Source organism: Hyaena hyaena, unplaced genomic scaffold (genome assembly GCF_003009895.1).
Source record: "Hyaena hyaena isolate Hyena2069 unplaced genomic scaffold, ASM300989v1 scaffold_777, whole genome shotgun sequence".
Classification (NCBI taxonomy): domain Eukaryota; kingdom Metazoa; phylum Chordata; class Mammalia; order Carnivora; family Hyaenidae; genus Hyaena; species Hyaena hyaena.
Window position 1 is genome coordinate 649,151 of NW_024081407.1, and position 14,204 is coordinate 663,354.

General features: G+C 49.4%; 1 protein-coding gene and 1 long non-coding RNA gene across 5 annotated transcripts in view; one reads left to right on the forward strand and one right to left on the reverse strand.

The window, feature by feature from the left end:
- Positions 1-415: 415 nt before the first annotated feature.
- Positions 416-14,204, reverse strand: part of LAMA1 (laminin subunit alpha 1) — a 167,311-nt gene continuing 153,522 nt past the window's right edge. For both annotated transcript variants that reach the window (XM_039218722.1, XM_039218721.1), the window contains exons 56-63: positions 12,985-13,120; positions 11,085-11,197; positions 7,510-7,699; positions 6,528-6,686; positions 5,407-5,560; positions 4,008-4,141; positions 1,379-1,601; positions 416-765 (exon numbers count right to left, since the gene is read on the reverse strand). In XM_039218722.1, coding sequence (XP_039074653.1) covers positions 605-765; positions 1,379-1,601; positions 4,008-4,141; positions 5,407-5,560; positions 6,528-6,686; positions 7,510-7,699; positions 11,085-11,197; positions 12,985-13,120 — 1,270 coding nt within the window. In that variant the 3' untranslated portion in view covers positions 416-604. The remainder of the gene's footprint in view (positions 766-1,378; positions 1,602-4,007; positions 4,142-5,406; positions 5,561-6,527; positions 6,687-7,509; positions 7,700-11,084; positions 11,198-12,984; positions 13,121-14,204) is intronic.
- On the forward strand, positions 1,572-11,079 carry LOC120221359. Of its 3 annotated transcripts, XR_005525788.1 has the most exons (5): positions 1,572-1,632; positions 2,416-3,051; positions 8,715-8,932; positions 9,892-9,982; positions 10,834-11,079. It is a non-coding gene; the product is annotated as an uncharacterized LOC120221359 (long non-coding RNA). The 3 variants fall into 3 exon arrangements; XR_005525789.1 differs by lacking the exon at positions 2,416-3,051 and having other exon boundaries at positions 1,574-1,632; XR_005525787.1 differs by lacking the exons at positions 1,572-1,632; positions 2,416-3,051 and having other exon boundaries at positions 7,706-8,932.

A 14,204-nucleotide genomic window follows, 5' to 3' on the forward strand; every position in this document is an offset into this window, starting at 1 on the left:
GCAGCTCTCTCGTTTGGTGGAGTTACAAGGCAGGATCTCTTAGATACTAGTTGCTCTTTTAAACGATGGTCTTTTCTGTGCTGTAGAGCAGACAGATCAGCTCATGGTCCCTCTGTGCTAACCTTCCCCACCGCAGTTCACAGGGCTGGGGGCTCCTTTTGTTACCATGTCCCCACCTCTCTGGCCATTCTTGATGTGCTCTGTTGCACAGAAGCCAGCCAGCCCTCAGTTCTTCAGGAGGAACGGCTCTATAAAATAGGTATAGATTGTGGAGGAGGTGAGTTCAGGGTCTTCCTACAACACTATCTTGGACCAGACTCAGTATTTTTATAAAACTCAAAATGCAAAACATCAAAAACTGTCAAGTAACCAACAGAATATTCAATGTTTACAAAGAAAGAGCCACTGAATTCAGTTTACAGTTTTAACTATTTAATAGAGGTATTCGTTGTACACATGGTTTCGGTTTATAGAAGCACAAAATTTCTCTCTGGAAATACTTAACCTGAGTTGAAAATGAAGTCAGAACTGAAGAGACTTTAATTCACAAAAACAATTCTCAAAATGCAAGCAACGATTCCCACCTGCGGAGTTGCTCTGAAATTCAGGGTTCACCCCCAGGACAGGAATGGGGGGACACCCCTTGTAGATGGAACGCTGTGCTGAGGTCATAGGACTGCACTTGTGGGCCCTTAATCAGGGTGAGCTTTCTCAGGCACCCCCGGAAGGACGTCTGGCTGCTCAGACAGTTCTGCTTCACATCAGCTGTTAAGGAAGAGAGGGGAAGTCTGGCTTAGTTCTATTAAATTGCACGAATAGCACAATAGGGGCAAAAAATAATATCGAGTAATTTCTTCATCAAAATTAGGCTTCTGTGATAAGTCCATGAAAACTTTTAATGTGTAGTAATTTTAAGGCATAGTTATGACTTAAGAGTCATCAACGAGATGTTTGTGTTGTCATTTGTAATAAGCACTGCGAACATCCGAAACATAGAATTCAAATCCAGGATCCGTGTGAGAGGGTAAGACCATGTTTCTTTGTCCTCTAAAATGGTTACCCGCCCTAAAATGATCTCCTACTCTGGGGGGTCATCTAGCTTACTTTACATTGCATCTGTGTTCTCAGAGCCTTACCTAATGATGAATTTACGTGCACAGATTTTAGTTTTTCTGAGAACTTCGAGGTATTTGAAATAGACTTTCTAAAAATGTAAAGGAATACATTTAGAAATGTAAAGGAATGCATTTTTAGAAAGTATGTATTTTTTAGAATGGTTTTTTAGAAACCATGTATTTTTCTTAATCCCTATTCTGTATCCAGCTAAACTGACAGTGCTGCTTCAAAGTGGACGGGCAAAGCAGACACCCATACGTACCTGGGTAGCCGCCGACATAAATGGGATTGTTGGTGTCTGCTGAGGTGGACTGCGTGTGTGGACTTTCGGCACGAACTGCATTCCCATCCACAATCAGAGCCAAGCGGTGTTTGCTTTTCTGAGCTTGAAGCGTGTGCCATCTCCCGTCGCACAGAGCACTGGCAGCTGGCGGTTTGTACGCGGCGGTTAGCCTCCCGGCACCATTGTTAACGTGAAACAAGATCTAAACAACCAAGACACAGGCAAATACCTTGGTGAGTTTTTCCATATTGAAGGAACACGATCCATTTACGTAATGCTCTTGGAGTAGATAAATCCCAACATTCTGCTAAAAAGGAGGGTAAGCGATGAAAAACAGTGATTGTGAAACAACCTCAAAGGATTCAGATTTCCTCACTCCCGAAATTACAGAAAGGATCAATGACCACCCCATGGGAACAAGCCCGAGCCATTGCCCTCAAAGCAGGGCCATTTTCAGGGCTGCAGGAGCTGATGGGTGTAGACGGTCAGTTCATAGTAGGTGGCTCACACCGATGAAGGAACATTTACAGACTCTCTTGTGACAGACGATAGGTACCCTACCTACCACAGCAAGTTGTAGCACAGAAAAATCTAAGACTTGCAAAAGAGAGCAGGGAAGACGTGTAAGTATAGTATTGTAGAGGTGAGTGTATTTCAAGGTCAACTCTGATAAATTAAAGATGTACAGTACAGACCCTCGGGCAACAGCTAAGAAAAGTTTTAAAGGAAAAATAAGCCAATAGTAGAGGTAAAATATACATCAGAAATCACATTTTTGGCAACTGTTACGTTTCCAATAACATTTTTTAGATGTCACATAAAAATGTGCAAATGATACAAAAATTTTTCAAAATTCTTTTGAAGCACAGACGAGACAGCCTTTGGCTATAAGCCACAGTGTAGAGAGGCAAGCGCTATGATGTAGAGGCAGCTCTGTTTAGACATGAAGATGAACTAAGAGGTGAAGGGCAAGGGGCAGCTCTGATTTTCTTACATCCTCCTCACCCCCATTCTAGGATGTCTGAGCGGCCAGAAACCCAGTGGGGAGAAGCAGAATTACTGGAAACAAGCAAATGAGATTGCAAACACAATTGGAAAAAACTAGAGCACAGAGACTTGTTCCTTCCCTTGCAGGAGGCAGTAGCTTAAGTAGGTTCAAGCATCTTAGTTCCAGAGCAACACAAGTTGACCACAGTGCAAGAGAAATGGCCAAGTGTAGTTAGATAGAGAGGAGATTTGAGAGACGCCTTTCATCCCCATGGTCTAGGAGTGGCCTGGCAACAGCTCGCCAGTTCTCCTAGGGTCCTCTGGGGGACACAGAAGATGGCTGAAAAGGTAGCAGTGTCCCTGACGGGAAGCTTGATCTGCAAGGGATGTTGGCCAGATCTCCAGGATCAGTCCCCACACACTGGCGAGAGCTGAAACTCCACACCACTCGTCACAGCTCACCGGGGAGCACAGGCCACAAAAGACAGAGGTGGGGCCTGAAGACCAGGAGAGCGGAGCCACACCTCAGCTACGGTCAGGAGAGAGCTTACAGAAAAGAAAGGACATTACATCTTGCCTGTATCCACATAGCCCCAGTGGGGTGAGGAAGGAGCAGGAGAACCAGGAGAAACCCTGGAGGCAGTTTTCAAGCAAAAGAGACTAAGGTATTCTAATTGTTCAGTTCATTTTGTTCCGAGCATGGGAAGGACTGGAAATGGAAAAGCAAGAGCGTAATAGTTAACAAGGAAAAAAAATGAACCGTTGATAAACACAACAGCACAGATCAATGGCAGGAAACGAGGCTGGGTGTAAAAACCCAATCTCAAGAGAATATATACTGTATCGTACCATTTATATAACACTCATGAGCTAACAGAGAGCTGGAGAACAGATCAGTGGTTGCCCAGGGTTGGGGAGAGAGTTGGTGTGGATACGAAGGGGTGGGTTGAGGGAGCCTTGAGGTACAATTAAGTGACTTGATTGTGAGGGTGGATACATAAAGCTAAACAAAATTGTGTAGAGCTACACACACACACACGTATATGTATAAGTAATGCAACTGAAAAACTTCTGGCGTGTGCCAGTGTCTATTTCATGGATCTGATGTTGTAGGAGAGTTATGCTGTGGCCCTGGGTGGCTCAGTAGGTTAAGCGTCTGACCTTGGCTCAGGTCATGATCTCAGAGTTTGTGAGTTTGAGACCCACATATGCTGACAGCTCAGAGCCTGGGGCCTGCTTCTGTGTCTCCCTCTCTCTTTCAAATGTTTGAAAAAACATTTTTTTAATTAAAAAAAAGTTATGCAGATGCTAACACAGGAGGATCTCCCTATACATTTTACTATAACTTGTTAGCAATCCATAATTACTTCCAAATAAAAAGGGAACACATATCAGGGAAGGTAGAGCATCAGGTTGGCAACTTTGAGATGGCTCTGGAAAAAAGATTTCTGTGTGGTAAAGTTGCAATTTTGCTTTAACTTTAATTTCCATTTTCTGGTCATTTTTAATTTTTAATTAATTAAGCCTTTTCTCCATTCCACTGAAACGATCAATGGAAGTCTGGATCTAGATATTTGTGCTGTCTCGGGCACTAGGGCAAAGGAGGACCCCAAGCACCTACCTTGCCATTCACAATCTCCAGTCCGATGGCATCCACTTTGGCACTGCTGATCCCCAGGAGGACGCCATTCTCGGAGGTGGTGCGGAATTCCAGTGTTATGTTTACATCTGACTGGACTCTGTAGCCTTCCTTGACTGAAAGATACAAGGATGATCTTGAGTTAGGGGTGAGCCTGGCCCAGGGAGGCTCAGAGTCAGAGAGGCCGTGGGCCGGCCAGCTGGCTGTGCCTCTTGGCTCCTAGGTCAGGGGCCCCGGCACTAGCTGTTTCTCTGAATCCATCTCCATCCTCGCCAGCAGCTCACCTCCACTCTCTGGCCTCAGATTCCTCATCTGTAAGATGAAGTGATGCTATTCAAGATAACCTGGCGGGGCTGAGGCGGACCAGAGCCCAGGCAGGCCCATTCTCTCCTCTAGGGAAAAGCCAGAAGGGATTTGATTCATAGAATCCCTTCATCAGCTACCCAGTAATAGTCCACTTTATTTTCCCAATATCCACATACCGAGTATGTCATCATTTACTGAGCATATTAGTACCCACACTAGTTTTGGGGGTTTTTTTGTTGTTGTCTTTGTTTTTTTTTACATAAGGATTTAATGGGTATTTTATTCAAGTGCTAGAAAAGCTGAGAATCCAAACTGGGGATACGTAGCTGGCAGCTGTTCAGCGCAGGGTTAGAGGAAAGTGGGGAGCAGGTGGAGTTACCAGAGCGTGGAAGCCCAGAGGAAGGAGAGAAGCGTGCTGGCTTTTCCGTTCCTCCCGGCCGTCCCCGGTCTCCCACTAGGACTCCCTGACACCTGTGGTTCCTGGGGTAGGAAGCAGAACCGAGGCCAAGAGGGGCAGGGTTGGGAGTGCAAACAGGCGAGAAACACTAACTCAAGTACATCACACGGAGAGGGAAGGCCGGCTCCATTACAAAGGCTGGTTCTGGGCCCTGAGGAATAGACATTCGAAGGCCTTTTAGACATTTAAATTCCTCTACTTAGGATCCATAGTGTCAACAGTCTCAGGGGAGTCCGTTTCTTCATCAAATCTGACTTGCATTTGGCTGGTCTAGATACTTGATGCACTGATTTTTGTCACAGGCCTTTATTAACTGGGGCAGAGAGAATATTCTGCCTTCCGTAAATTCAGGGCAAGTACAGAGAGAACCAGCACCACGTTTGCCCTCTGCTGGAAGGAGCCGCTCTCCGGGCTGGAGCAGCTGGGCCCTCTGGGGCCACGAGCGGGAGGAGGCTTCTGCCTTAGGAGTTGAGAAATGAGAAGACACTGGAACACTTAACTAACGATGGTCCGCCTGCCTGTCCAGGGGATCCCATCCTATCAGGACAGACCATTGGATCCATTTCAGAGTGCAGCCTAAACCCACACGTTGCCTTCCAGATCACCGATAACACGTACCAAGAGCTGCATATCCACTTCCTTCAAAGAAAGTTCCTTCCTGGGCCACTGCATAGCACCTGGTCACTGCAGATGCTGACACTGGGCTGCCCTTGTCCAGCTGTCTGCCGTTCACTATCACCTCCCCGATGCAGGCGGGGACACTGTGGGTGATCTAAACCAAGTGACATGAGAATAGATACACTAAGTATAACCAGAAGGGCAAGGGTAAAATTTTCTTAATGCTTCAACAAGACACGTTAAAATATTAACTTTTGGTTTTTAAAATCGAATTTCCACAACAGTTTACATAAACATCTAACTGAAAGCTACTGGCTAGTAAGATCTTGGCTCGTAATGCAGTAAACATATTTTCTATTATTTTGATTAAGTAGTGTGGGAATCAAGGCCCTGAGTTTTCTAATCTGCAACTATAAATCTACTGGACATCCTGCATTGTACCAGGGCTAAATGGCTGGGGAAAGGGAAAGGCTCGTTAATTAACAGGAAAGGTCGGCTGAGCTTCCAGGGGAAGCCCCCACACAACTTAGGGATGCCGTTTAAAAGGTGTGCATCATGGGGCACCTGGGTGGCTCAGGTAGTTGAGCGTCCGACTTCGGCTTAGGTCATGATCTCATGGTTCATGGGTTCGAGCCCCACATCAGACTCTGCTGTCAGTCTGGGACCTGCTTCGGATCCTCTGTCCCCCTTTCTCTCTGCCCCTCCTCTGCTTGTGTGCACTCTCTCTCAAAAACAAACATTAAAAATATTTTTTAAAAATATCATATACTGTAATACTTAGGGTCACTGGGGGCACCTGGATGGGTCAGTGGGTTGAGTGACTTCAGCTCCGGTCATGAGCTCACAGCTCGTGAGTTGGAACCCGGCGACCAGCTATGTGCTGACAGCTCAGAGCCTGGAGCCTGCTTTGGATTCTGTGTCTCCCTCTGTCTCTCTGCCCCTCCCCTACTCATGCTCTGTCTTATCTCTCAAAAATAAACATTAAAAAAACTTTTTTTAAATGCAGCCAAGCTCCAGTTTCAAACAAGGTAATTCAACAAATAACATTTTCCTTTACAAACAAAACAAAAGCACAACCACAATAAAGGCAAACTGGGCTCCATACAGGAAATGCAACTTACGTTTCCAATGTTCCTGGCTCTGTACTCAGAGGGAAGACCTCCTAGGTACAGCTTTCCTTCCACGTCCAACATGGTACCGTCTCCCACCGCGGTCACCGTGGCGGATTCCTGGCCGTCAACAGTCACGAAGCCCTTCCTTTTAAAGTGCTCTGTCTTGACCTAGAGCAAAATGAGAATATCCACAGTTTTTAAGGAATCTGAGAAAACTGTAACAGATGTTTGTTTGCAACATCTGTTCATTACAGCTGTAACAACGTGAATGAGGTCCTAAAGGACGGCTCCGATTTTTGCACGGTCGCTGCTGAGGAGACCGAGCCGGGCAGGAGGCCAGAGCAGGCCCAGCTAAAGCGCGCGCGTTAGGGGGCGCCTGGGTGGCTTAGTCGGTTAAGCGTCCGACTTTCGCTTAGGTCATGATCTCGCGGTTCGTGGGTTCGAGCCCCGCATCGGGCTCTGTGCTGACTGCCAGCTCAGAGCCTGGAGCCTGTTTCAGTCTGTGACTCCCTCTCTCTCTGACCCTCCCCTGCTCACGCTGTCTCTCTCTCTCTCTCTCTCTCTCTCCTAGAAATAAATAAAAAATATTAAAAAAAAATAAAAATAAAGCGCGCGCGTTAGAACAGGAAGTTCTCCCGACCTAGTTAGAGGCAAGCAAAGGCCATGACCTAAGGGTTGGCCCATTCACTCCACCCTTATCAAGGGCAGGCTTGATTTACTTCTCATCAAGTCGAGAATATTTTTGGTCCCTTTCACTCATTCCACCAGCGTTAGCTCCGGAGTGCCTTTTAGGTGTCAGACACCGAGCTAAGCCTCAGGATGCAGAAAAGGTCCCTGCCTGCAAGCAGCTCATGTTCTATAGCGGAGGCAGCGGACACACAGCAAGCTGGAAATCAAAAGGATCATTTCATGACGGTGAACTGGAGCGGATACGAGGGGATGGGTGGAATAAACCTTAGCACGAGTGATCACAAGCTTCCTGAGGGCATACCGTGTGCCACCTGCCATCACTGATCAGTGCCGGGTGGGAGACCTTAGTTCTGCCTTTCCCAAGATCGAACAGGAAGTGAAGGCGGCCCCCGTGCAGCTGGAGCATGGCATAATCCGCGTGGCTCTGATGGGCCATGTAGTAAATCAGACCACTGGAGGCAAACGTCCGGATGCTTAGCTGAACGGAGAGCCTGGAGGGAAGACAAGAGCTCGGCCCTCAGAAAGAAACTTTCACTTGTAACAGTAACCTCCAAGAGAGATGCCAATGGCTGTTTCAACCCGTATATTTAACAGCCCAGCAGAGAGCCATTCATTAGTCTTTCATCCATCCATCCATCCATTCACCCAGCTAATAGTTACCACATACGTGTGTCTGCCAGGAACTGTACTAGATGCTGAGGCTGGAGCAGTGGACAAAGAGGAATGTCCTTTCTCCTCCCACAGAACTAATACTAGAAATCTAGCAGAGAGAAAACTGGGTCATGGGTCCTGAGAGGCCAACTGGTGGTTCCGTTAAGTAGTCGGGGCAGGCAGCTCGGAACGGGTGCGGTTTCCGCGGAGACCTGAATGACAGGAGCCAGCCGCACAGAGCTCAGCACTTTGTTTTCAGACAGTGCTGGGCAGGTTAGAACGATGGGCTTGGTTTGGGCGGCCGCCCGGGATCCCCCTGCCAGGGCTCCGTGGGAGACGGCACCGCTCGGCAGTGGAGGGAAGGCTGCGTCTGGGTTCCCCCCCGCAGGAGGCAGCACGGCGCTAAAGCGCTCTGGGACGGGGAAAGGAAGAGAGTAGGTCTGTCCTCGTGGATGAGGGCCTCCGGGAGGCAGTATTTAGATTCCAAGCGCAGCGGGAAGTCACAGTATTAAGAAGCGGAGTGGGCATGGCTTGATTTACATCTTAAAAGGGACTTCTGATGTGAAGAGTCCATCCGAGGAGGCCAGGGTGTCCACAGACAGCTGTTGCAGCCGTCCACGAGGCCAGGGGGCCGTGGGGGACACAGAGGGGATGAACTCACTCCTGCAGTGCTCCAGAGGAGGAAGCAGTAAGACCTGTAGGTGCACTGAATTTGGGGAGGGCAGGAAAGACCACCGTCTCTAGGTTTGGGCCCTGGGCATCCACGGGTACGGTGCTGAGGTCTACAGAAATGGCAAAGATCGGGCGAGCAGGGGCGGGGGAAGACTGTGAATTCTCTTTTGGTTATGTTGATAGTGAGGAGCTCGTGCCAATCCAGGCAGAGATGTGGAGGAGCCAGCCGGGCATACACTGCCTGAGTTCGAAGCAGACATCAGGGCCAGGGATGTGGGAGCTGGTGCAAATCGATGCTATTTTACAGCCCTTGAAGTGTGGAAGCTCCCTGGAAGAATACACAGAAGAGGCCCTGGGCCTTCTCGGATGGAAGAGGAGCCAGCAAAGGAGGCTGAGCAGGGGTGAGGAGGGGTGAGCAGGAAATCAGGAGCAGCTGGGGCTAGGGCAGCCAAGGAGGCCGAGTGGCCAAAGGCATGTGACAGTGCCGAGGGCCCAGCACGGAAGGCACCACGGGATGTGGCCACAGCAGGTCTGGGAGAACTGTGGCAAGAATGATGCAGAGGGGAGGGGAGGGGAGGCTGACTGGGCGGGCGGGGAAGAAAAGAGAGGGAGGAAAGGGAGACTGCCACGTGAGGCAGCTTTTTTTTTTTTTTTTTTTTTTTTTTAATAAGGCAACTCTTTTAAGACGTCTTACTATGAAATACAGCCAGGATACTGTGAGCTCAGGTCCTGATCTCGCAATCCATGAGATGGAGCCCCGCCCTGAGCTCTGCATGAGGCCTGCTTGGGATTCTCTCTCTCCCTCTCTGCCTCTCCCCTGCTTGCTTGCGCACATGCATGCTCTGTCTCTCTCTCTCTCTCAAAATAAATAAACATTAAAAAATAATGAGGTGCAGATCTACTAGAAAGGGAATGACCAGCACAGACATAGCACCTGGGTTTGGATCCTGGTTCTGCTGTGTGCCCTGAGGCTGGGGACCTGACTTCCCTCTTACCTAGTCTCCTTGTCTATAAAATAAAGATGGTGCCTTCCCCATACAAGAACTCTGAGGACTGAGTTGGGGTATATCGAGGCAATCTGTGGCACAAGTGTTTGCACCTCTTTAACACTGAGGAGGAGGGTGATGGCTTGGGGGTGAGGGGGTCCCGAGGGCTAGCAAGAGAGGGAGCAGGACCCCTCCTCTGTGGTGCAGGGGAAGAGAGACAAGGGTGGGGACAAAGGCAGCGGGGGTGCTCTTTTGGGTAGTGGGCGGAGGAGGGGGTTCTCTGTTCACTGAGGCAGTCCTTGGCTGGGGCATGAAGAGAGGCTATGGGAATGCAGAGTTTTGAAATAAGAGAAGCTATAAAAACTTTTTTTTAGAAAATGAACATAATAGAGAAATGTATTGGCTTCCCATACAGTCTGGAGGGTCTATCTGAAATCAATGGCCGTGGCTTTCAAGTCAAACCAGGTAGGAAGGAGAGACACACTTTTGCAGCCTTGACCACCAGTTTGGGTTCTGGTACAGATTGGCCAAGTAGGAGTTTTTCCCGGGGCCATGGTGGAAGTTTACAAAGGAACACCAGTAATTATGGCACTGTGCCCTTCTTGGCTGGGGATAGACCGTTCTAGGGGAGCTGTGGGAGGGGGTTGGTGAGAAAGCATGAGGGGTTCAAGGTCTTGATGCAGTTGAGGAGCTGTTGGAATGGGAGGTAGCAGCAGAAATGAGGAGGAGTGGGTTAATAGGATGTGTCAAGTAGAGATTTTGGTTGGAGGAGGGATAGGTATTTACCAAGAAGGCCAGGATGTGTGTGACCATGGGGAGAGGGTGGCTGAGGAAGAGCCCTGGGACAGAGAGGAGCCAGAGGAGCGGGAAGGTCTGGTGTGGGGTGGCTGGATTCACGGAGAAAGACGGCCCAAGTTGTGGAACAGAGACATTTCAGACACAAGGTCTGAAGACGGTGCCATGGGGGCAGTGATCACGGGGGGCAGTTACACCAGGTGCAGGCCGAAGGAGCAGAGGAAGGTGGACTCCCCCAGGCCACATCGTGGGATGTGAGCTGGCTTTGTCAACAAAGAGTCCTCGGGGACAAGCAGATGTGAGGGCAAGAGTGAACATGCAGACTGGTGTGGGTGTGGCACCAGGGAGTTTGAAAGGCACAGTGAAAGAGTTTGGGTGGACAATTTGATCACATTAGTAAATGCTTACAAGAGAATGGGCTTGAAAAGTCCAGATGATGCTAGATCTAGAGGACTGGAGTTTCTGGAACAAGAGTGACTTAGAGAGATTCCCTACCTATATGCTTTCCTGTATTCATACAGAGAGGCAGCAGCTAGCCTTCATCAAGAAGGGGAAAGACAAGCCCCAGGAGCCCTGCAGAACCTCATTTTAAGCGTCTGAATTACACAAAGGCTGCATTCCTCTCTCTGCCTTTTCACTGCTGCCATTTGGTTGCAAGTTGAATACTCCATAATAAAATACAAGAAGCTTCTGGAAAAGACTCGTCTGAAGAATACCTCCCAGATTCATTTGTCAGTGAGACATCTAATAAAGACTTTAGAACAATACCCACCTCTTTCTGACGGCCAGCTGATTGAAAGGCAACACAAAATGGCTGCCCTGCGTGAGGCCAAACTGGTGAGCGTTGGGGACGTACTCGGGGGCCCTGTCCACAGCACACTGTTCCTGTAAGAGACGCAGACGAACTCTCAGCCACACAGAGCCAGGGCCCCCACCAATGTGTACAAAAGTATCTTAGAAGCAACAGGATCGGAACACCAATAGCCACAAATGCACGTTTGCACGGACTTATTCTCTGCTTTAAATCATGTACTTGCTGTGTCTTTATCTGAGAAGGCAATTAGAGCTTCTGTTTTTCACCTCAGTCCCACTCTTAAGTTTAACTTTTAAGTTTGCTTAAAATCCCCATGAATTTTCATCAGGCCAAAGGGGCAAAGGCCTTGCTGCTGCCCTCCCCTGCCTCTCACCCTGGGGAAGGCCCAGGGGATCAGTGGCAGCATGTGCACCAGGAGACCGGAAGTGCCCACAGGTGACCAGCAGGGGTCTCTAATTCCTCCCAGACAAGAGCAGGGTCCAGCTGGGAGGAGCGAGGCTGGAAGGGGGGCTGCTGGGGAACCTGCACGTGGCCTGGCCGCACCATCCACACAGTGAGTCTGGACCACGTGAGGCTACCGCTTGGGGTAGGTAGATGCTACCAAGAGCACTGTCCTCAGCTCAAAGATCAGCCCTACTTGGAAGGTACTGCTTTTTGTACGACTGCACCACCATCTAAATAATTAGATGCGTGTTTTCAACCAAGGAAACAGAGAAATGAGAAAAGGGAGAAGAGAATGAGAACTAATAACTGCCATTAAAAATACTTGTTCATGTGGCACCCGGGTAGCTCAGTCGGTTAAGTGTCTGACTTCGGCTCAGGTCATGATCTTGTAGTTCATGAGTTCGAGCCCCACGTCGGTCTCCGTGCTCACAGCTCAGAGCCTGGAGCCTGCTTCGGATTCTGTGTTTCTCTCTCTCTCTCTCTCTGCCCCTCCCCTGCTCATGCTCTGTCTCTCTCTCTCAAAAATAAACATTAAAAAAAATATTTTTTAAATACTTGGTCAAACTTGGCTTCTCCTAGATGAATCAATTTTTTTTCAAGCAACAAATAAATGTTCAATTTTTATTTTACATAATGACTTATTTTCCAGTTTCTGACTAAATCGAAAGTGACAATGTGTCCATATAGAAACTCTTCCGAAAAGCCTGCTGTATGGTAGTCCGATGAAGACAGCTGTCAGGGCCTGCTGTCTGTAAATGCTGTGCTGTGTAAGCAGAGAGCCATTCCCAGCCCTGCCCCTGCTCTGCTTCTCAACACGGGGATGACTCTGGCAACCATTCCTAGGCTTCTTTGAAAAATGGCTTCCTTGGGGCTCCTGGGGGGCTCCATTGGTTGATCATCAGACTCGTAATTTAGGCTCAGGTGATGATCTCGCAGTCCGTGGGATTGAACCCCATGTCGGGCTCTGTGCTGAGCATGGAGTCTGCTTGGGATTCTCTCTCTCCCTGTCTCTCTCTCTCTGCTCCTCCCCCACAGACGCTCTCTCTCAAAAAGAAACATTTAAAAGAAAGATAAAGAAAAATGGCTTCCTCTGGGAGTTGGAGGGCAGGTGAATGGAAGAAGCTGGAGTGTTTCTCCTCCCTTCCAGCTCCAGGTGGCCTCTCTGACAGGCCCTTCATTCTCTGTGCCCCAGTGCTCACCAGGACACCCTCTCTGCTCAGACGCCCCCCCCCCCAACCCCGCAGCCCCGACTCCCACGCCCTGGAAGCACTACCTCCCCCGCGGTGTCGCTCCACGGTGCTCCTTTGGTTCTCCCAACACCTTTGTGACGAGGTCCCCCTTTCAGCCTCCTCTGGGCTGCACACTTTCGTTCTGACCAGACGCGACTGATAGAATTAAGGAAAGCCCCTCTTACCAGACGTGGTAAAGGCTGAGGCTCTGGCGGGAGCTCGCTGTCCTCCCCACGAAGAGCTGGCTTCGGCCTTTCCGAAAGCAAGCAGGTGTCCAAGTCTACTTGTTCGTAGCCACCCGCACTCGTGAAGTCCAAATGTCTAGATACACAGGGTTTCCAACATTAACGAAGATACTACGTACAAGCTGACACGTGAACCAAAGTCATTTGGTGGTTGAATACCACAGTCCGTGAGACGCCATTAATATATTACTCTTGGTGAAACCAAAGTGACCATCTTCCAGTGACTAGAAGTCCCTAAATCTCATATATTCTCTCATTTGATTCTTCGGGCCGCCCCAGCCCCTCCCCGCATCGTCCTGGCCACCACTGGGCATCCCTCAAGACGTGGCTCCAGCGCAGCCCTGGCAGGGGTGAGAGATTCTGGCCCTGTTTCTCGCGGACCACACTGGCCTCAGGTGAACACCGAGTCCCTTCTTACAGGTGGACACCTGCCAGGCAGTCCTGCCCCACAGTCATGCCGTTGCCTTCGCTCTGCAGCCCTCAAAACACACCCCGTGCGCGCCTACCCTCTCAGCGCCTTGAGGACGCAGCTGGGGACAGCGCGGAAACACTCCTGCCCTACGGAACTCCCAGCCGCGGGGCCTTCGGGACTAAGATGCTGAGCCAATTTATTTAGAAACAGAGAACTGGGCGAATACGTAAACCAGCTGACCAGTGAGCAGAACAAGGCTCTGACATGATCACTGTGCTGAAACCCAGTGTAATGTTTTCTTCTTTCCAAGTCCAAGGACTCCTAAGAGGTTCTTTGACAGGGGGCAGCGCAGCCATCAGAGGCCCAAGCCGTTGTGCGAGGTCTCGAGGCAAACCGGCAGCTCCGCTAGGAGGGGGCTTGTGTGTCCTGGGCAGATCTGGCTCCGGCCCTACCTGGAGGTCTGCTTTTGTTTCCCCAGCCTTCTCACACAGGCCGGGGGCGAGTGAGGAGGAAATAGACCCCCGCGGGCACGTGTCTATTCCCTTCCTGAGGATGAGCTCCACGGGGGAAACACTTGCAGATCTTAGACGGTAACTGTTTTGGGAGGAGCCATTCACCCAAAGCTGTGGGAAACCCACTGTAAAAGTTCCTTTAAAGCAGAGAGTTCAAGACAGCAAGAAACTTGCATCACAAGATATCTGTATTCCCGGTAGTGAGCGTCAAGGTGTATTTGACCTCTGATGTCTGT